At 41.5% G+C, this 23,868-nt stretch overlaps 1 protein-coding gene across 5 annotated transcripts in view; it reads right to left on the reverse strand.

The window, feature by feature from the left end:
- dlgap2a (discs, large (Drosophila) homolog-associated protein 2a) overlaps window positions 1-23,868 on the reverse strand; it is a 140,961-nt gene that overhangs the window by 12,464 nt on the left and 104,629 nt on the right. For 4 of the 5 annotated variants that reach the window (XM_028970945.1, XM_028970982.1, XM_028970973.1 and 1 more), the window contains 4 exons: window positions 19,616-19,684; window positions 18,427-18,577; window positions 17,082-17,301; window positions 7,021-7,080 (listed from right to left, as the gene is read on the reverse strand). In XM_028970945.1, the coding sequence (XP_028826778.1) occupies window positions 7,021-7,080; window positions 17,082-17,301; window positions 18,427-18,577; window positions 19,616-19,684 (500 nt within the window). The remainder of the gene's footprint in view (window positions 1-7,020; window positions 7,081-17,081; window positions 17,302-18,426; window positions 18,578-19,615; window positions 19,685-23,868) is intronic. The other variant, XM_028970954.1, reaches the window with a different exon arrangement.

Genomic DNA, 23,868 nt, shown 5'->3' on the forward strand with positions numbered 1-23,868 from the left:
TATTTCTATGGGAGAAATGTAGTATATGGACATGTAAAATAAAGAATTTAGGAGGCTACTCAAGCATCACAGCTTCCATTCAATTACTCCCGCTGAGCGGAAGGGTTATGAGACACATGGTGGCAGCGGCAGGTGGTGCATGTGAACTGGCAGAGTTCATATCAGTGAGACAGTGATCGCAGTGATTGTCAGAAACGATAAAAAAGTATGCTTGCACAGCGTCTGGGGTAAAGGGCATTTTGTGAATTGTGGTAAAAATGTGTACTATTTGCATATGTACAGTCTAAAAATAATACAGTATTGAAAAAATTAATTACCCAGGCACAAATCAATGTACCACTACCGTATAGTAACAGTTCTTGTTTCCTAAGAAAACTGCAGAAGTGCTAATACATCCATAAAAAAGATACAGTTCCATTTATAGATAATGATGACTCAGTACACATCAACCATTGACTGAGATTTTACTCACAAGTGTCAGCATAACACTGTAAGCCTAATTACATCACTATGCAATTTCCACTGAAAAAAAAAACTTTCGGTCTTGACATTTAGAGTAATTCAAAATATGCCTTTGCTGTAAATCCCAATGCTATCCCAATTAAGTCAAGGTTCCATAAGGAACAGGACTGAGAATCCAATATAAGTCTAACTGAGAATCTAGTCAGCTTTGCTTATATTGGAAATACTTTATAATTCCAGGCCCAAATAAATATCAGGTTGATGAAGACTGAAAAATTCATTAATGGACGTTAACAATGAGTTAATTGCTGTATACTCATTAAAAATGGATGCACTATGAATCAGCATGGAATAATGTTTTCTGAAATTCATTATGCAAATGTGAAATAACATTCTACAGAACTTCTGTTTTGTGATATTGTCTTTTCTGTTGTGTGATATTGTCTGTGCAATGATTCAACAATGGAAACATTTCTATTCCAACAGCATAACAGTACACAGCTTTTCACTAATGTTTACAATTAAAACAATTAAGATATCATTAACATTTTTTTTGGCCCTTTGCTACCCATTATTACAGTAGTTAATAAAAAATCCAAAAGACGACAGGATTGGTTCTAGGGGTGCTATGTCTGCTCTGTTGTATGAGGTGCTCTGCTGATTGTGTGTGTGTGTGTGCGCGTGTGGTATGATGTGGTTACCATTCATAACATTTTAGCTAAATACCTAGACAGTCTTGAACAGACCCAACTCCATTTCCAAATTTCTTTCTGCCCTCCCCCCATTGGAAACAGGTAAACTGAAAAAAAAAGTACTGCACTAAGGATTACATTGAGGTCCTATATCTGCTCATCTGCTGTGTGTTCACTGGCGCTGTTGGCCATGCCAAGTTCATTTGCATTTCCATTACAAAGCTGAAGAAGTCTGACTGAGCTGAGCTCTCCAGAGAGGGGCCAAAAAATGCTGGGTCCACCTTAATATGCACAGAATGACGTTGAAAAAACTGCCACTCCTCTGATTGGCTCAATAATTACATAGCAACAAGATCCAGTACTCTTGGGGCAGTGGTGGCCTAGCGGTTAAGGAAGCGGCCCCGTAATCAGAAGGTTGCCGGTTCGAATCCTGATCCGCCAAGGTACCACTGAGGTGCCACTGAGCAAAGCACCGTCCCCACACACTGCTCCCCGGGCGCCGGTCATGGCTGCCCACTGCTCACTCAGGGTGATGGGTTAAATGCAGAGGACAAATTTCACTGTGTGCACCGTGTGCTGTGCTGCTGTGTATCACATGTGACAATCACTTCACTTTAAAAACTTTACTGTGCAAAAGTGGAGGTAGTGAACCTAATTAAAAGATTTTTCATCTTCTATCTTCTGTAAGGAAATTCTATGTTCCAGTTTCTGTTTTGTGTTTTCAATTGTTAAAACTTGATTATTATTAAAAAGTGAAAGTGTAATAATTTTCTTGGATTTAAGACATTAACTGGAGACATTCAACTGAAATTGATAACAAAGCAAAAGTCTACTAAAAAACTACATGCTGTTAGATCAGCAAAATTGTCATCAGGACTTATCTTTCTGGACCTTTCAGCAGCATTTGACACAGTTAATCAAAAGACTCTTGTGACCATCCTTAGCAGTGGATCCTATCTGGAGGATAGATCTTACCAGATAACATGGAAGAAGACCACATCTGGCACTTTCTAATACCTCTTTCATGTTGATTCCTTGCCCACAATACAGGCTACTCAGACACCTGTCCAATACTGGTGCTTGCCTCAAGTGTCAGCACCATACTATGTCAGATCTCACATCACTCCTAGCTCTGCACCTTGATTGCTCCAATCCTCAAGCACTGCCTGACTGCCACCACCATCTCTCAAGGTACTAGGAAAGCATTCATCTAGAGTCTTATCCGTCTTGACTCCTAGGCGATGGAATGAACTTCCACTAGATGTCTGAACAGCTGGAGTATTAAAAATCTAAAACTAAAAACCTTCCCGTTTAGAAAATATTTGGACTAAAAACACTTAAATACACTTTATATATTCTACACTGCTCAAAAAAAGGGAAGACTTAAACAACACAATGTAACTCTAAGTCAATCACATTTCTGTGAAATCAAACTGTCCACGTAGGAAGCAACACTGACTGACAATTTCACATGCTGTTGTGCAAATTGAATACACAACAGGTGGAAATTCTAGGCAATTAGCAAGACATCCCCAATAAAGGCGTGGTTCTGCAGGATGTGACCACAGACCACTTCTCAGTTCCTATGCTTTCTGGCTGATATTTTGGGCACTTTTGAATGCTGGCGGTGCTTTTACTGTAGTTGTATCATGAGACAGGGTCTAGGCTCTGTGCTATCCATAGATGAAAGCAGGTTCACAATGAGCACTGGACATGCTGTGGAGAATGTTCTGCTGCCTGCAACAACCTCTAGCATGACCAGTTTGGCCATGGGTTAGTAATGGTGTGAGGTGGCATTTCTTTGGGGCCACACAGCCCTCCATCTGCTCGCCAGTGGTAGCCTGACTGCCATTAAGTACCGAGACGAGATCCTCAGATCTAGGATGTCTTGTTTTTGTGTTTTGAGCAGCGTATATTTAAAAAAAATGGTTGTACTTTGAGTTGTTATCTACAGATCAGGTCCAAACAAGGGATTTCAATGATGGATTTAAAGCACTTGTCTCTATACATTTAATGGCATTGTATATAAAAAAATATATTTTCAGCAATAAATGGTTTAGGTAATACAATATCTGATCAATGTTTGACATCCTCATGCCCAGAGGCCACTGGGCGCTCACAGCAGGCTCATGCACCTGATTAGCAGGTCCTGATGGCTCCTATCTGATTCCTATTGAGCAAGAGTCATCAGAACCTGTTAAATACCGTAGACAGCCACCAGTCATGGCAGCAACATTAATGTGGACTTCTGTTAACGTCTTACTTTATGTTTGTGGTAATCAGTTTCCTGCTGCATTAGACACATGCCTTCGGGTTAGTTTTCATTCATTTCTGTTCTTTTTGGCCATCACACCAGTTTAATTTTTTTTTAATAAATAATAAAGTCTATTTACCGTGATGTCTTCACTCTGCACTTCCTACCCCATGCCACCCCGAGACATGACAAAGTTGCTGCCAGCAAAATCCATTGAAGCACAGAAGATGAAAGCAGAGGAAGAGAGGGGCATGGAGGAAGAGCACCTGGAATCGCGGTGAGTGCAGTCACCAGCAAGGAGCGCTTGAGCGCCAGCCCTGGGAGTGTCGCACCAATTTTGCTACTGCCAAAATCCAGCTACACATGCCCACCACCACTGGTAGCGAGGTGTCTAACCCCCCTGCAGGTCACGACAGGCATGCCAGCAAGCCACCAGCCTGCCACACCAGCGCCAGGGACCAGTGGGTGAGAGGAACTAGTCACCTCAGCTCCTGACTCCACCACCGGAGGAGGCACATGAAGCCTGAGGACCCTCTGTGGGGCCTGTCTTTGTGTGTGTGTGTGTGTGTCTGTGCATGTTATGTGTCCATATGTGGCCCCTACTTCTCATCCCTCAGATGGCAGTGCTGCAGATAAGAAGACCCCCAGGGTGGACATCCCTGACCCAACTGCGCCAGTCCAGTTCACAATGGACTTTTCCAAGCATGCCCACTTGTCCAGCAAGGAGCGTTTTTCAGAAGGGGGGCCTTCTGAGGAGGGGGTGGATTTGTGTTATAATAAAGTCCCTTTTTACCTTGATGTTCCGACTCTGAGCTTCCTTCTCTGTGCCGCCCTGAGACATGACAGACATGGATAAACTGTGATTTTGTCTTCGCTGGTTTGTACTTATGACTTTTGAATAGTACTGTATGCTGCCATGTATAAATCTGACTATGGATAATACATTAGAACATCACTGGATTAAAATGCAACTTTAAGAGAAACACCTGTGTGAAAGCCATGTGAAACACCAGGCTGCGATTGGTCAAAATGCTGAGCTGAGTCACGCCGTGCAGAGCCAGGCCATTCATATTGAAAAACGTCACATGTGAACTCAGATCCCTCCAACCGTCAGCGAGCATGTGGCACTGACTAACTTCTCGGTAGGAAATCACCATGACATTTAAGCTGGGTTGTTACACTGGCATGATGAGCTGTTGTGGCATGTGTCACCCCAATTACAGGACTTCCTGCAGTTCGCCACCCTTATCAAATCAGCCTGAATAAATAAGCCGGAGCTCTGCCCTGAGGCCCGGGAGGCATGATGAGGCTGTTTGTTTTCCGCTGGAAATTAAAAGAGGTTATTTTGCGCCCTTCGTCTCTTCCAAAAGAGTTAGGAGGAGGGAATGAGAGCTGAGAAGGGGTCCAGCGCAAAGAGTACAACTGGGATGGATGGAGACAGACGAAGTGAGAAAGGGCCGTGGGAGGGAGGAGGAGTACCGGCATGATTCAGCACAAAGGGCAAAAATAGACATTATTACTAAACAAGTCATGCAAAGGGGACTCATAACTCTCGACTCTCGCAACTCTTGTCCCATCTTGGCTGAGTAGTTCTTTCCTGAGTGCTCATTTGTTAAATGAACTGAGCAAAGATGGAACGATCACTGCATAAAAGAGCATCCCCCAATACACATAAAACAAAGGGCTTGTGAATGGCAGATGAACATAAAAATGTGTGATGAAATATGTATGAAAGCAGAGAATACGTTTCCAATGGACTGCATTTACAGTCAAAGAATCAAAATTTGATTTATAAGTTAGTTCCTCTTAGTCTACGTGTCCGGCCTCAGAAAATCAGAGACATCCCAGTTTGTCTGGGGTAACACACACCAAATGTATAAAAGGGGGTGAAACAATAAAAACAAACATGCACCACTGCAACGTACAGGACTCTGCGACGTGATAAACCTCTGTGGATGTAATCGCAGCGATCCAGGTGCCGGGAAATCTTTTCATCTATCAAGGGGCTGGACTGGGCACTAAAGCCAGGATGTGGAGGACATTACATGTGATTCTAAGATTGTCACGCTTTAATGGGGACATTTTTCGCACATTTAAGGCTATGCAAAACGAAGCTGCGGCAAGGTTGACGAAGGCCTCCATTATCATCGGCGTGGCTGTCTGCGGCAGTCCAGCGCAGCTGCAGCTAAATCACTCCTGGCCAACACGCTGCCAAGACGCTGGATGATTAGCAGCCCATAAAAGAGAAGCCGCTGGACCGCAAATTATAATGAGGACGCCATTCCATTCCGAGGCCACTGACGGATAGCGGCATCTCCGCTCTGGCATCCTGGGATGAGCATAATGACGGATCATTCACATATCTGCCACATACAACGCAACAAAAAAATGTGTTTAGGTTGATGTCAATTTCAACTGCCCTTGCATAATTCTCCCAGAGAGTAAAACGTACTGCACACAGTATATTTTCTTGGAGTTTAGCAGCTTTGAACTGTCTTTGGTACTTAGTTTGGTCAAGAACAGATATTTTTAGCGAAGGCACATAAACAGAGCACAGAAGGCAAGAGGTGTTTTTTACGTCGCAGTAAATTATGTAATGAAGGAAAGCCGTGGTGCTGCCAGAGCTGTGACCTCGACTGTGTCTGAACGGCCACCTTTACAGCCTCTCCAGCACCTGCCACGGGGAGTGATATTAACATCCTGTCCCCAAACTCCAGCAGTTTCAAACAAGAAAAAAAGAGCATGATAGAGCGGCACTGGCTGAGCAGATGGATGGCGGGACCCTGGGAGACTAAAAATAGAAGCTTTTCTGACCAGAGAGAGAGCGAGAGAGAGTAGGGGGGACACAGGACATCTGAGGTGGGAGGGTTACCATGTGAGTCTATGAGCGTGACAGGACATTAGTCATGTGGTTTGGCAACCCCCAACCACTTCGGACTACTGTGTGTACATACGCTATAGCGCAGAGGCCGAAAGAAGCGGGTGGGGTAAAGAGAGAGGGGGAAGTGGAAGAGATGGTGGGACTACTGATGGAGGAGAGATGGCGGAGGGGGTTGGAAGGACATTTCACATTCCACTGCAGTTTTCCAATCTAGCAGCAAGATAAGAGCATGTGCCTGATGAATCAATAAGGCTCCGGTACGCTGCAGCTCAAGGAGAAAGCACTGAAATGAGGCCTCGTCCCAAAATTTCGGGGTAGCTATTATCCAAACTGACAAGCCTGGCGAAGGGGGATATTAATTAACATGGATGCGGCATTCTTCTTTTTTATCTTAATGCGGTTGTTAAGGGTGGGAAAATGAGAGTGACCATTGACTACTGTCACACTCAATTTCATTAATCATGAACCCTTGTCCAGCCCATGAAGCATGTTAAGGGGTCTGTCAACGATCAGGGTATGATAAAAAGCATTCGTGTTCAGAGAGCTTTCATTTACTCTTCAAATTATGTCAGTTTACACATAAACATGGCTGTCCCATTACGTGACAACAGCATACAAATGTAGCAATTAAATGGGAGTGAAGACATAACTAGATTAATAAACATGTGTTAATTATACTTATGTGAGATTGAAACAAACAGACCATGTAAATCTTGACTATGAAACTGTACCTGGAGGCTGCTGAGACGGTCGGTCCATGCTGCCGGAGGATGGGAGACGGAACTGGATTCCTGCAACAAGGAGACGCCATTTATTACATCAACGCAATGGTTTTCCCACCTCAGTTTAATTAGATGATCACATTTACAAACCATTTGACTGTGACGTTGCAATTATGCTGATGTAATTAATGCAGAACAAGAAAAAAAATATTTTTATCTTCTTCTCTTCCCAGTCTTGTTAGGACTGTCTGCATGTCATTATCAGCCATGTGACCTAAATGAAGCGTAACCAAGCACAGCATCTTATTCATAGAGGATGAAAAGTGGCTAAAAACCTGATCAATTACTAACGTACTTACTGACGCAAAACTCATAATACCGTAAAGCAATAAATCACTGTGTAGCTAAGGGTCACATGACCTAAATATAATGTACATTGAATTGCAGTACTAACCTGAGATTCTTAGATTCATTCTGAGATTCATGTAAATATATATCAAATATCAATGCACATTATGTCTTTGTGTTTATGGTGCAACTCTATATGAGTTCTTTTTGTAGTGTCACTGCTGGATGATTATATATATATATATTTTGCTCAGCAAAAAGCTGTTGACTCTCCTTCCCTGTCGGGCCCAGTGTAAAAATGTGCCGAGCACTTAGCACATGATTCGGTCATCAACTTTAGCCCCCTCAACAGGACCCATGGAAGAGATCCAAAGACAGGCATCCCAGTTTTTAATGGACATAAAAAAGGGTAAGGCAATGCATCCACAGAATGAACTCTCTTGCTCTCAAACAACGGAGCATAGCAGGCCTGTTATTCAGATTCATTTTAGACAGAACCTCTTCTGAAAAACGAACCCTGTTTTAAACTTCATTTTAAATGAAAGAGCAAATATTTAAATAATGCATTTAAACATAAAACAGAAAGAGAGTAAAGCAGTTAGGAGGTGCTACAGTCGTACAACCCAGACCAGCTCTTACAGAGCTGTGAGTACATACATCTTTTAAATGCTTATGGTTCAAATACAAACACACAAAACTCTATACAGAAAAAAAAGCTCAGTGGCTACTTAGCAGAACTCAGAGGTGTTGTTAAAGGCTATCTAATACATCAGGCAGCTCGCTATGATTACTTTTCAATTAGCATTTGGAACAGTGTCATAAGTGCTTCAAAGACCAATATGCATATTTTACACCTCACAAGGAAATTAGATTAAACCAACTCAACAGACAAAATGCAATAATGTAAAAAGCTACATATGTACTAAGTTATTATACATTTTTGTCTTGAACAAAATCTTGAACAATTGAATTGTGAACAGCCTCTTGGAACGACTTCACTGGTGGGGAATGTGCCCAGTCATGTAAAGTTGACCAGGTTTAAATATACTGGGGATGGTTTTAGTTTCATTCCAGAGTTAAACATTGAAAATCAGCATTTCCAGGATGCAGGAGATGTATTTTATTAAACATTTTAGTGCCTTAACCTAGCCAAAATGATGTTAGCTCCAATCCAGAAGAAAATTAAGACACATATAAGGAGGAAAAGCAGCTAGTTTTTGTATTTTCTAGATGCTTTTCTGATGCCAACCTAAGGCTGTGGTAATAGGGAAGGCCCTCAAGGTGAAGAAAGAGGTCCTACATGGTTGACTCCCACTGAGGACCACCACCTAAACAAAGAGGTACCAGCAGGTTACATTGTAGCATGAGAGCATTTACAGAGGCATTCTGGATCACCTAAAATGTTTCTGGAGAAGAATATGTTCTAATTGCTTGTTTTGTGGGATTGGTGATAACTGCATCTGCTTAGGAAGAAGTAATACAAGAATACTGGGCACTGGACACAGCTACATGTCAAGCTCTTTCAACATGGGCTGTCATGGATAGGAAATCATTGTGGTGATGTTTGGGACATTAGGTCTGTAGGTGTCAGGATCCGGTCCGAAATGGGGGTTACTCCGGTCCGGGTCAGGATCAGGATCCGGACCGGAGTTTCATTGTTGTCCTGTGTAATGTTCCCTAATCGTTTTCACCTGTGTTAATTGTATAAAGCTGCCCTGTTCGTTTCTGTCCGCTGTCAGGTCTTTGAAGTTATGTTCCGTGTTCACCAGTGTCTACGTCTCGGATGTCTCCCCTGTCTTGTGATTCACCATTAAACCCCTGTTCCGTGATGTCAGGTGAAAGCGTCCTCCATTCCTCGTCACTCCACGTCCTCCTCTACGTTCACCCGCCGCGTCATGCCCGCATGGACGTGACAGAAAGACCTGACCGACATTTGGACGCCACCTGACGCAGCCCCGCTGATCGGAGGAGCCGCGACTCGCCGGGAGGACGCCGCCAGCTTCCTTGTCCCTGGCCTTCCATGGCTTCATTTTCAGCAGGGTCCCGACCCCTGCCTCTCAGTCCCGTGTCTGGCGGCGTTGAAGGTGAGGAGCGGCCATTCAGCGGGGCGAGCCGGAGACTGACTGGGAGCGGCGGACGCATGCGGACGAGGTGCCGGTACCACACTGGCCCAAAGCCGTCTGCGCTGGAGAACCGCCGCTCGTCCATCGTGAATACCGGACCATTCATTCATTCAGTCATTAATCATTCATCTCTGCTCATCTTTTCTATCCTGGTTCACTCGAATCGATTCCGTTCGATTCCTCCTGTCCACTCGAACCATTCAGACTGTGTATGGACTTTTCCCCCCTCCTTCATGGACTGCTCCATTTGGCCCGCCAGGTGTCGTGCCATAAAAGGGGGGATTCTGTCAGGATCCGGTCCGAAATGGGGGTTACTCCGGTCCGGGTCAGGATCAGGATCCGGACCGGAGTTTCATTGTTGTCCTGTGTAATGTTCCCTAATCGTTTTCACCTGTGTTAATTGTATAAAGCTGCCCTGTTCGTTTCTGTCCGCTGTCAGGTCTTTGAAGTTATGTTCCGTGTTCACCAGTGTCTACGTCTCGGATGTCTCCCCTGTCTTGTGATTCACCATTAAACCCCTGTTCCGTGATGTCAGGTGAAAGCGTCCTCCATTCCTCGTCACTCCACGTCCTCCTCTACGTTCACCCGCCGCGTCATGCCCGCATGGACGTGACAGTAGGACTTTTCACAGCTGATGTTCTTTTCACCTTAGTATCGTGTGACCTGTGAATAAATACTCTGACCATGTCCATTAGCAAGAGTGATGTACCCAGGTTGAGAGAGTTTATATATCTCATGGTCTCTTTTCAAAAGAAATGGGAAAACTGCACCGACTGCTGTAATGCAGACATTGTATCAAATGGTCAATGACGGAAAAAACACAATTTACCCATCAGTTTGAAGCTACTCTTTCCCGAGTGGTCACGATCTCGGGGACTGGACTTACAGAATGACATTCAGCTCCATAGGCTGAGATAGAGTGTCTGCAGTCTTCAGAATAAATAAATTGAATAGCAATCGGTCCAAAGATTACAAGAACCATGCTTGTGCACTGTCAATTCTAAACCTTCCAGATGATTGCAGAGTCCTTTTTTTTTACAGTTTAATCAAAAGAAACTGCCGGGCAAAGGCATCCATTTCTAAAATAATTGCAGAGCATCTTAACAATTAGTGTTAGGTGTCCATGAAACATGGGGGCTGAGTTTCCAAGAGAGGCTTCACTGAATTCAGTCTGTCTGGATCAAAGCTGAATTATACAGCCTCTTATAAGTGCAACATTCCTAAAAATCTCATACATCATAAAAATATACAACTTTGTCATGAAACATTTTCTGTTTTGTTCATGAGGATGCAAAAAAAAAGAAAATATTAACAGATTATGAAAACCACAAGCCTATACAAGGCACACCATGGATTAGCAGCAAAACATACAGACAACGGTTAACACAGCTTATCGTACTGGACAGAACAAGTGCTCTTCATAGTGCTACTGACCACAGAGAGCACAAGTCGTCTCGTCACTTTGAAGGCGGGCTGTTGGCATTTTAAACATCCAGTTCCCTCAGCAAAAATGTGCATGGCCCAATTAAATCTGCCAGATTTGAGAGTCGGGTTCAAAATGTTCGGTAAGTGGAAAGAGCAAGATCTCAGTAAACTGACTGCAATTCCTCCATTGCATTGACAATACAAAAATTAGACCTATTTTTCACTAACCATACATTTATATTAGTTCCATATCAATCAGCAAAGACAAATTTATTGCATACAACAAACAAGAAAAATTCCCCACACTTTTTCCATAGGTTTGAACAGAAGGGAACTGGGTGCTGAAAAATGTAAAAAATGAAAATAAAAAAATAAAATATTGCACCAAACTTACAAATTGTTACCAAACGACTTCTTCCAAAGGTACTTCAGATGAACATTCAATCAGTGGCATCAACAGTTATCCAATAGCACCTGCCTTTTTTTTCTACACAACAACCCTTCTTTGAGATGTTCTGTTGAGTGGGGTCATAAAGTGATACAGAGCACGACAGTTAAGTGCCTGAGTGAGAATCGAGGGTAATTATATTTCCAGCCAGTGAGGGTTTTCCTCAGAACAAAAGTTGTTTGTGTCTATTAGGTATAACACAGGGCAGGTCATTGTTCCTGTTATAACAGCTGTGGTCGGTCAAATGTCCTTTGAGAGAATGTATGTGTGTGTGTGTGTGTGTGTGTGTGTACAGTAAAGGCCAAAGGTTTGGACACACCTTCTCATTCACAATGAAATGTGTCCTCTGCTTTTAACCATCAACCTTAGTGAGCAGTGGGCAGCCATGACAGGCGTGGGGTCGGTCGGGCTGGAGTCATGTACTTAACAAAAAAGGTGAAATATTCTAGTTTCTTCAAAATAGCCGCTCTGATTACTGCTTTGCACACTCTTGGCATTCTCTCGATGAGCTTCAAGAGGTCGTCACCTGAAATGATTTTCCAACAGTCTTGAAGGAGTTCCCAGAGGTGTTTAGCACTTGTTGGCCCCTTTGCCTTCACTCTGCGGTCAAACTCACCCCAAACCATCTCGATTGGGTTCAGGTCTGGTGACTGTGGAGGACAGGTCTCCACTTTTTGTTAAGTACATAACTCCACATGTGTTCATTCATAGTTTTGATGCCTTCAGTGAGAATCTACCAATGTAAATGGTCATGAAAATAAAAAAAGACATTGAATGAGAAGGTGTGTCCAAACCTTTGGCCTGTACTATATGTCTGTGCATCTGTGCGTGTGTGTGTGTGTGTGTGTGTGTGTGTGTGTACATGTATAACAGAATCCCAGATTTCCTATGATGTGCATACTTCACAGTGCATATAGGATGACAGGGAAATGGGACTGGGGTGCAAAGAGCTTTGATTATTTTAAACAACAAACACAGTGTTACTGACTATTCAGGGGTATGTATATCTGTGTGTGTGTGTGTGTGTGTGTGTGTGTGTGTGTGTGTGTACGTGGATTTGAAATCCAATTTATTCAAAAGGTCACAAAGAACGTCAGGAGCATGCATACAACATCTTGCATTACAGTAATAAATTAACCTTAATATTTATAGCAAGGCTTAAGATTTAAATCTTTTTCTGATGACTTTTGGAACATGAACATCTCAAGACCGGTTTAGTCTTAGAAAAGGATCTCATGATTCTGCTGGGTTTCATTAAAGCAATCCACATTCAGAGAAAAAAAAAAGATTTATAAAAAGCAATTTGAGGGGGAAAAAAATTCAGAGGATCATAGTACGCTAAAGGCAGTCTTTGGAGATCCTCCTCTTCCACTGTAGGTGTTGGTTGCAATAGTACATTCAGTACAGTATGTGCATCAAATGTCTGAGGTAAAAATGTCTGATTGTCGGCTTCCTCGAGGAATGAGTGCTTTTTTCAAAATGAACGTTTTCAAGGAAAGCAGCCTGAACACACTGCTACTCGGTTGGAACTACATTACTATGTGGCTGATAGACCAGACAAATTCTCCTTCAAGACCCCCAAATTGTCAAAAATAAACATTCTTCAAATATATGAGTGAAATATATATCTTTGGATGAATGGGTGCCACAGTCAGATGCAGAAACAGCAACATTTGTGTTGCTGTAGGGAGTCGTTATTAAAAGTAAGCATTAACAGTTCAATCGTCCCGTGTCTCACAGTGACACAATGTCTTGTAGGTAGTCTCTAATGTAGTTTCAGTTTCAAAACATCCCATAAGCTTTTTGTTTTTAATAAGTCGTACTCATGTGTTCACACACAAACACATACACACACACTCGAACACACATACCACGGGCACACAGACAATTACAGTGTGTGTGTATATATACTGTATATACACACACATATGTATATACACCTTCTTAGGTAAATACTTCCCTTTACTCCCAGAGGTATATTTAAAGTGACAAGGACATGTAAGACATCTGTGAATTGTTGGAGAACTTCCTGTGCCATAACTCCAGGCTTGCACTTCTTCTCAAGGGGCTCAGGCCATGGGACCTCCTCTGCCACCTAATCCACATAAAATCACTACATGATGGAGAACTGACCAGCTCCTCAAATAGCCAAGCCTTAACAGGGACATTGGTGGTTTCCTGCAGCTCTGGAGGGTGACATTCTAAGGGACATTCCACTGAGATGTTTTGATCTATGGAAAAAAAACATACTACATTTGGTAGTTCAGATTTTGGGGTGCCAAGACAGCCTGTCTGAGGTTCTTCTGAGTCAATGACATCTTGGTCAAGGGCTTCAAGATCTGATGGTGAGATTGAGGCAAGATCGATGGGTTCACCTTCAGGTGGGTCAATGAACACAGAATCAAGACTATCGTCATCTTGAGACTGAGTAGTGATGTCTAGTGTTTCAGGTTCTATAGAGCACAGCACAGCACGATGAAGAGTTTCTGAATCTGTGAGGTACATAACCGGCAAACCCGGAGCTGATGTTTCTGTGCAGCTGAAAGCCATGTGTGGTCCTTGGAGGACGTTTGCTGGGCTAAAAGATTTTGGCTCAGGTGAACATATGTTCATATGGTCTGGAGGCTCTGACCACTCTGTGGCAGTTTCACTAGGAGGAAATTCTTCTGTATAGGAGAACGAGTCAAATGCAATGGGCTCTGGGGGACTTAGGCTTTCTAAGTCTGTTTCTGGCATGTACAACAAGTCAAAGTCTAAGGTCACTGGGGGTGGTGGATCTGGGAAGCTCAGGTCTTCCAGAGAATATGGTAGGCTTGTTTCCACTTGCTCTAAATACTCTTGGTCTGAGATTGATGGGGACAAAGGTTCTGTACTACAAAGGACTGACAAGACTGTGTCAGAAGGTTCTATGACTGACTGCCTTGGGTAGTATATGGAATAGGGGAGGTCAGAAGGGCAATCAGAATTTGAATCTCTAGCTTCTGAAGATGGGTACACAGGTTCTGGACCAGTTGAATCCAAGCAGAAAGTCAAAGGAGAGTGTAGAGGAGTTAGCGACTCTAGATTGTATAGCTCCAATGAAACTTTAGTTTCAGAAATGAGGTCAGCTGATGCTGGAGCTGTGAATTCTCTAACTCGTTGGTTCAGAACGTTTGATCCCATGAAAGCTGGACCGGGCACCTGAAGAACATTGGGATACATGGGTTCAGGGGTCGGTGATTTTAGAATGGTGGGATCCACCGGAGAGGGGCAGTTTACTGCTGCGTCCGCTGTATTTTGTCTCACCAGGCCCTTGCTAGTTGCCTGGGTGCTAACAGAGACTTGAGCAGTGGAATGATGGGCCTCCCTTGCCCAGTGTGGGGACCAGGTATTGTAGCGTTGCGTGAAGCTAGAGAAGTTGCTGTTGAAGGCCCTCAGCTCACCACAGATGTCCCGCCTGAGCTCAGCCAGCTCCCGCCGCATGGCTGACACATCCTCCCGCCATTGCTGGCTCAGAGCCAGTGCAAGGTCAGCTGTCTCTTGGACGCTTGTCTGAACAGCTGGGGGAATGGTGCTAATGTTTCTGCTGGCTGGGGACATGGAGGGCAATGTGGTGGCTGTGACGGTGGGGTGGACCACATCACGTTGGCTGCGATCATCCACTCTTCTCATGGAACAGCCCACATCCTTCAAGGGTACAGAGGTTATTTCTGCCCCGTCGTCTGGTAAATTGTCCTCATTAAGCAAACTAGTGCCTTCCAGCACATCATTCCCCTCTGGAAGACAAATATAAACACACGGGTGTAGATACGCCCACAGGTGGGGACAGCTGGAGAGATTGTGTTCAGGTGGCAAGCATATGTGAGTCAAAATACGTACTTTTTTATTCATTTATAGTGCATGTAAATGCATTCATTAAAAATATGTAGTCATTTTACAATTCTTGAGGTTATAAAAAGCATTGTGCAAACATATGCTATGGGCCAGAAGCTAATTGCAGTATTTTTCGACATTGATATAGAAAATGACTAGGCCAAACAAAGGAACATAACCTCATTTTGACTCACATAAGCTTGCATTATGTATTGTTATTTAATAAGAATTCATACTGCCTTCTCACTGAAACATTTCATTGCTAATACATCTCCTCCCATTAAAAGCACAAAGCAAAGGGCTCCTGCTAGCTTTTTTGCCTAAAGAGACAAAGAAGTCAAAATGCCAGACCTTAAAGGATATAACCGAACCTCTATGGCAACAGGAGGTCTGTACTTTGTGCATCAGAGAGAAGCAAATGCAAAAAAATCCCTTTGGCACCCTGAAGAGGTATGAACCCTATTGAACATATTAGGTCCAATATGACCTGTATACCAGACATCAGAATACAGAGCCAGCTATTCCCCCTCTGTTGGCACAGAAGCAAGGAGGGTTTTCACTTTTGGCAACTATGGTGTATAATACAGGATGCATACTGATTGTGTTTTATGATGCTTCATGAAAGATTTACAACTTGGAAAGATTGATAACTTGTGAACTGTGAATAAAAGAGAAAAGAAAGAAAAGAATCCATTATTTAAGTATGGCATGGCAGAGCATGCCCTGATAATACCAGGAGGCTCATAATCAGCTATATGGGTTCATTTAACTTTATCCTTAAATGTGCCAAACATACCATGAGCAATAATCATACAAAGAAACAAGGTGAATATTTCATTGAGAAGGCAGTGCAAATGCATGTTGAAACATGAAAAGTTTAGTCTACCTTTCCAGGCTGTCCAGGTGGCCCCACCCGAAATCTCCCACCCCTAAGTGGACACTGCGGATACGCATACTTTCTTAGCGCAGCCGATTTTAACAAATTGGCCTATAAAATGACAGCAAGCAGAGTTTATTAGAGCGGACACTGTGGGAAGTCAAAGGACCTCTCGCACTTCTCGGAGGGGAACCAAATAATTCAGAATCACACTGAGTGACTGGCATTCATCTGAGCCCCCTGTGGGCAGGGGGTGGGGGATATATGGTATTGTCTCGCTCCCCCTCCACTGGCCAACTTCCTTTCTCAACTGAGGCTGAAAATGGAGTAAATCCATGACAAGCACACACACACACACACACACACACACACACAGCTACATGTGAACATACCCACACACTACTGAGAAAAAAACATTCCCTTAATCTGAGGACATTTTTGAGGTGTATGCTTCAAATTTGTACGGTACAATGCTAATTCAATAGGGTTCATAGCCTAAGTCCTTAATAAAACACAGATTGTTTCCAGACAAGAAATGAAATACCAATGAGAGCACAGTTATATTCTCAATGCAACTCACATGCTTATCATGCAAAACACACTGGCACACACAGCAGCCATGAAACAAAAAAAAGGCACCGAGAGCACATGACCAGTATAGTCAGCTCAGCATTTTTCACCACATCTCAAACCCTGGATGTTTGGTAAAAAGCACTCAGAATTTCAGAATTAAGCCATCATTCTGCCAATTGATTAGAAAGCAGACGAATGCAGCAAACACAAAGCACAACACTGGAGTTACTATGAATTTGGATCATTGACATATATTTGTGAACTTAATATTCAGTATTCATTTTACATTGTCCTAGGTTATTAAATATGCACTCGTGAGAATTCTAAATGTCATTACATAACAAACAATTTCAAAACAATTGTTGTCCATGTGCACTACTTTACCCTGCAAGTTCCTCAAAACCAGTGTAAAAAGAGGAGTTACCTGTTGTGGATCTTATGGTGGAGGTGACTGTGGAAGATGTCATGGAGGGGACACAATCGTCATCCTGGGAATATCCGGCTTGAATTGCACGCAGGTAGCTGTGGCTTCTTGTGCGGAAACAACCAGGCAAATCCAGGGCCTCCATGGCTTGAGATTCGACTTCGCTAAAGACGGACTCACACACCGATTCAAACTGGCCATTGATCTCTGTCTCACTCACCTAAGACAAAACAGAGCAGGGCAATATATATATATATATATATATATATATATATAGCAGACCACATCCCTTTCTGGATCTAAAGTGAAAATTAGGTGGTAATCTAAAAAGAGATCCCTGAGATATGCATCTGGTGATTGAGTGATATGACCAGTTCAATGGTTATCCTCTCATCACAAAATCCCCATTAGTCAATCATAAAAATCTGAGATTGCCATCTTGATCCCTTGCAAAAGTTGTTATCAGGTAATGACATAGGATACACAAAGTGGGTGAGAACAAGGCACTGGGTGGTGAAGGCTCTTCAAAGGCCAATGCATTCAACCTACCTCGTGTTATATTCTGAAATCTCACCTTTTATAAAGATTGTTTTAAATTCATATAAAGTTGTGTGATTATTGTCTGGACCCTTTGCACAATGCAAACAACAAAAGTACCAATATACACCATAATCAAGTACTCATGCAGATTACTCCAATTAATTATAAATTCCATATCCAAGAAGTAAAAAAATTCTGTTCCAAATATTAATCAGTTTAAGGAATCAAGGCAGCTTTCAGTCTGATATAAAGGTTTACATGTGCATTGACACTAAGACACTAGAGATTGATTGGATTGGAAACAATTGAACTGTTTTAATTGGGTGTCAGGAATTGCAAATTTCTTATGTCCTGAAGGCATATGTCCAAGGCATATATGAATTGATATAATTACACAGTCAATATTTATTAATGGCTTGTGGGTTGCCCCACATACTGTGTGGTTTGCAGGCTACATGGCTCAAGCAAACACACTGTGGACTGAAAACACAGAAAAAATTTTGTATCCACCGCAGCTGACATTCAGGGATTGCATCAAAATGGTCCATATACCCACCTCAGCAATGTTCCAGGGCTAAATTGCACCAATAATGCATATGACCACATAAATACACAAGCAGCTCAAAATGCAATAAAGCAATAAGACAGAGTGTTGTACTATGTTAACAGATCAATTGTAACTGTGGTATAAATTATATATTTTTAACGCATAAGGGATAATGCTCAGTGAATCAAAAAAAATCTGTATTACACAAAAAAAACTGTGACATTTTGCATGTGTCATTTATAAAGGCACAGCACCCACCTGACTGACGCAGCTTGCCTGGCTGAGGGTGCTCACTGCTCGCATGTAGCTCTGGTTCCTGGAACGGAACTTGGGGGAGTTATAGTTGGTCGACGGGTCCAGTCTAATGCTAGGATGTATGTCTCTTGTGGCTTGCAAATGGTAGCTTTGACTAAACATTGAAAGGAGAGAAGAAAGAGAGGGGGAGAGACAGAGGTAGAGAGAGAAAATGATGGCGAGGGAGTCCAACAGACACACAAGTACAGACGAAAAAAGAACAAAGAGATTATTAGGCAGAGGTCAGCGAAGCAGTTGGATGTTTCCAAACCTAATAAAAAAAAAATCAAAGGAGACACGTCTGACATGCCATCATACTAGGAACTACATATAACAATAATTAGCATTTATAACAGGAGCGCACCAACGGCTGTTCTGTTAGGGCACACAGGTCCTACAGCCCTAGGTGAGCACTTTAACGTAGACACTGATGTGTGCAACAGTGTCCTCAAAATGGCAATTCGATTGGCCGTCGTGCTGAAACACCCAATCAATTCAGGGAAATGAAGAAAAATGCAAATAAGGAGCTAGTTAGCAAGCCAGCAGTTCTATAAGAGCACCATGTGTCCATATGTCAATGCATCTGAAGGCAAACCTCCACTCGGTGGGGTGGTGAGGGAAAAGGGGCCGAAAGAAGCCTGAAGAGATGGCAATCCCTCAGTGGTACGCAGTACAATGATTTGTATGTTTTGTGTAATGTATGTTTTGGTGAATTAATTTGTGATGTTTTTTTTACATTTTGTAGACTGTTTGTGAGTCATTCCAGTCATTCTATTTCTTAAAGAAATAATTTGGTGATTTATTAGTCATATTAGGGTTAAACATTATTTGTTTGTTTGGTTTGTTTCCCCAGAATAGTGATGACATATACAATCCATGGCATTAAACTTTAATCATTGGACATTTTACAGCATTAACTTCACACTTACTGTAAAGTTAATATCAGTGATCACCAGAAAAATCACCATAATATTTCTTTAAATGTTAGCTATGCCACTAAACAGCTTGGCAGATGGTAGTCAGATGTTGCCCTTTGTGACCTGACCCCACATTGGCTACGTTTTTGGTGTGTGTCAGATGGCTCTGAACCCAGACAATTGTAACATGACGAAGGACAGCAGGGGTGGCGCCGTATATGCGTGCTTGTATTCACCTTATATCGGCAGCAAAATTGGTGATGTAGTTTAACACGTCACTGTTCATTTTATCCAAACGATAAGAGCTGTAGATAAAGAAAAGACACGTCGTTACAGTATACAAACGGTGACTGACTGGCTATGCGTTCTGCTTGTCACTGTAACTCTTCCTATGTCTGGGCAGAAAGAAATGTTTGCTTTTTGAGGTTGTGGTGGAGCAAACATTGCTGGTTTTTCATCTGTGACTCACAATGTACTGTCAACTGCTACATGAGCGAGCTGCAGTTGTTGGCGGATGTATGGGAATGGAGGATGATGCTCATAAATAGCATAGCCACGCAACACAAAAATAGACAGAAAGTGCTGGACGATTCTTTTACGGAGGCCGACATTTCATAATTAGATGGAAATGTATTACAGTGATCCATTTACACATGCAAGACAAATGAAAGGAAAAACAAATGATCTGGGCTTTGCCCATCTAGTTAATCAAATTCTGCCAAAAGATATGCCCTTAATAGGTATTTTAATGATGGTTGTTCAGATGCTGTCTAAGATAAAATCTCCCATCGGTGCTGAGTATGGTTGAGATCATGGGCACTATTTTCAAACTGGTGCTAAGTGCAGTGCTTGTTCACTTATGTAAGGACAAATACATCCTCACAAATTGCATAAATAGATAAAACAAGTAAAACACATGGGCATTTATCTGTATTTTGAAGAGGAGATAGTAACTAGTGTGTTGTTATTGTGGATGATGTTTTTTATAAAAATCATTATGCGTTATTGATGCTTAGCTCCCATTTGAAAATAGTGCCCTATATGATTTACTCGATTTTCATCTTGGAAGACAGCATTCCCATCAGGATACAAATATTTAATCATAAGAAAAATATCATCATTCAGAACTTACCAGAAAAATATCTTCAGAAATTTTTTTCCAAATGTATATATTTCAGTCTATATATCTTACATATATCTCAAACCCTAATTTGTAACCCGAGTTCAAATGAATGTGACTGCTGAATTAAATGATAAAACTGTGATTAAGATGGCCATTCATCAGGTTAAAATGTCACCTAAGGACAAAAATTCTCCATGTAGGTTTAATCTTCTGCACAGTCTTTTGTGTGACCTGAAGGCAATTCCAGCCAAAAAGGACTTCATCACGTCCAGAGCAGCTGATTTGCAAAAGACCACCGCACTGCCATTGTTGTCTAACATTTAAGGGCATAATGATGGCAGTCTAATATAACCCTCTTCCCTTTCATGATCACTGTGAAAAGGGACTTGTTCTTCCTCGGCCGTTAAACAAAAGCCATGCAGAGACAAAGTCATAGCGCTGACTTCCACCACAGTGGGAGAAAGAGAAGTCATGTTTCAAGACACAAAGGCAAAGGACAATAGGAAGCAGAAGACATAGAAAAATGTTTAAAATAGTATTTTGCATCTTTAACTCGAACTCAAATATCAAACTCTATTTCAGTTAATGAAAAAATGAAGATGTACTCTTCACCTTGCAAAGTCTTTGAGGCGAAAAAAAAATACCCCCCTTCTTAAAATGACTAATATAATATCATAATATAGTATTTTCTGTTTTAGCTCAGTTCAAGTTTCAGTACTGATAATAAATGCAAACTAACCCTTTAAATACCAGATTACCATTGCTGTTTTTACATGAAAGACAGTAAATATTAAATAAATAAATAATACGAACAAAATATAGATACATAAAATACCAGGCAAGATAAATTTTCATCATACTGCCAAAATTTAAAGTGTTATAAACAGAATGCCAGCTATCACAAAAGGCATGATGTAATTGCCACTGGCTTTTAAAAGGACCTTTTTCATCCTTATGGAACTTAATGTCAGTATTTTAGTTGCAAAGATAATTATATATTCACCAAAACATTTGACACTAACACAGACAAAATGATAATTAAATCAAATACTAAGGTGCTTAAATACATTTATGGCAAACGTTATGCAGCGAATGTAACATTTGGAAAAATATATGGCTGCAGGGCAACAGAACAGAAACAGTGTTCTCTGCATGTCTTTCATCAGACAGGCATGGCATAATGAACAGTGAGGTTTGGCTCTGTCCTGGAAAAGAGAGCACAGGAAGCAGTCAGTAAATACGGATGCTGGAAAGGCTTTCAAAGTCACTTAGACATATTAAAGTGCTCTGTGATCATCAACCTGTCAGAGAGAGAGAGAGAAAGAGAGCGGTCCACTCAGTGGGCACCACATGCAAAAGAACAGAAGTGCTATCCTGCTACAGCTCTGCTCCACCCTTCTCCGCAGATCAGCACCCAAGCTATTTCATTGCATTGCAAAGAAAAAAGAACAAACAGGCTATTTTATTGTTATCGAGCATGCGTTATCTTCAGGAAGGCCACTAACAAAAAAACACTATAACTACTGTTATCAGATAACCCATTCCACAAGGCAATATAAAGAATATATATGAACACAAATTAACTGCAGATAAAAAATTCAGGAGAAACATTGCATAATCAAAACCATTAGCCAGCCCACTGGGCTATTTCAGCTATACAGTCCACAAACGTATTAGGCTTATTAATAGGCATTTGTATCTTTAATTCATAATCTCTGTGACTATCACGTTATTGGCAAATATGAAAAAAGTCTCTAATGTAAAAAATGCAGATGATAATAAATAAAAACATGTGAAAATGAAACATAATAAAACATGATAAGCATGCAATAAAACAGGGTGCACCACATGGCATGATTGGCAACAATTTTTGTTCTATACATAATAATCCACATTGCAGAATCTTTGGCTCCTGGTTATTAAGAGGCCTTTATTGTCACTAACAAGTACAGCAAGATAATGTTTGGAACAATACAGCAGACGCACATTTAAACTAGGGTTATCAAATAAATAAAAGTAATATAGGTAAAAATTACATTAAAGATACAGTCTAGAATAAGTCTAGAATTTATTGCAGTGCACTTTGACCTTGGATCTAAGGAACGAGCATACATAAGGCATGTGATTAGTGTGAATAATTGCCTTATACCATCTTAGTGGTTAAATCATGCTTAACGCCTGCTAATTGTGATTAATTACGAGTGCTACTCACAAGTACTGTCACAGTTCAAAGCGACAGCTATTTATTTAACGCTCCTTAACAATAGCATAGATTGATTTGAATGCTGAAAGGGTTTTCTGAAAGAAAAAAAGGAAGTTTACTCTTTCACACAATTTCTGATTCATCAAACTCACATTGTTTTGCCACATGCACCTTCTCACCATTAACATGTTCATTAAACAGATTTGGTAGCTCTTTTTGGCACCTCTTAAGACTGGTACTTCTCAGTTCATTTATCAGAGTCAAGGCAGCAAGGATGGAAATGATTATTAATTGAAATTATTAGTGATGTCACTCCTCTCAATAAAGCAGTGCATTGTGGGCAGTCCAAATCAGAGGACAGGGCCCCTGCGCCGCAATGTATTCTTTTTTTGGTGAGAACAGTGAACCACCCTGTCAACCACCGCAACGTGTGACATGAACTGAAGGTTATTTCCACTTTAACGCTATTAGCTCTCAAACCTTGGCTGTCAAATTTGTCTGAATTCCCCTGGGCTATAAAATCAAGAGGAGTCAGGGAAAAACATATTGCCACAGCATATGCTGTCTTCAAGCTCAATCCAGTCTAACCCAAACAAGCTCAGTGTGCCATGGTACAGCGAAAGCCTTCCTGTCAGGTGTCACTCAGCTGTATGGTGTAATATGGAGACAATTCTGCTTCATGGTGGTTGAACACAGGGCATTTCTGCCAATATCTTTCTGTGGACAGTTTTCATATTGATGTCTGAAGTGTACAAGCATATGCAATTTTCTAGAAGAGAATTCATGAGTCTGTTTTCATTACTCAATTATCATCTCTAACTATGAATCATTGTATTTTCATTATGGGTTATCTACAACGTACTAAACCTAAATAGAATGTGAGTCCATTTTGAAATGTCATAATTAATGCGACACAAAGATGAACCGGGAATAACATCACACCCAAGATGCATTCCAGTACACCACAAAAAAAGTGGTAACTTGAATCAAACACCAGCAAAGAACAAAATAAAAAGAGGAATCAGTTGCTGCTGGATCTATTAAAAAAAAAACAATGGTTGGAACAATTTAGGACAAGCACTCATTCATCTAAGGGCTAATACACAGAGCTTGAAAACTACAGATAACAATGACAATAAATTATTATTATTGTTATTATTGGT

The sequence above is a fragment of the Denticeps clupeoides genome, chromosome 1 (assembly GCF_900700375.1).
Source record: "Denticeps clupeoides chromosome 1, fDenClu1.1, whole genome shotgun sequence".
Classification (NCBI taxonomy): Eukaryota; Metazoa; Chordata; class Actinopteri; order Clupeiformes; family Denticipitidae; genus Denticeps; species Denticeps clupeoides.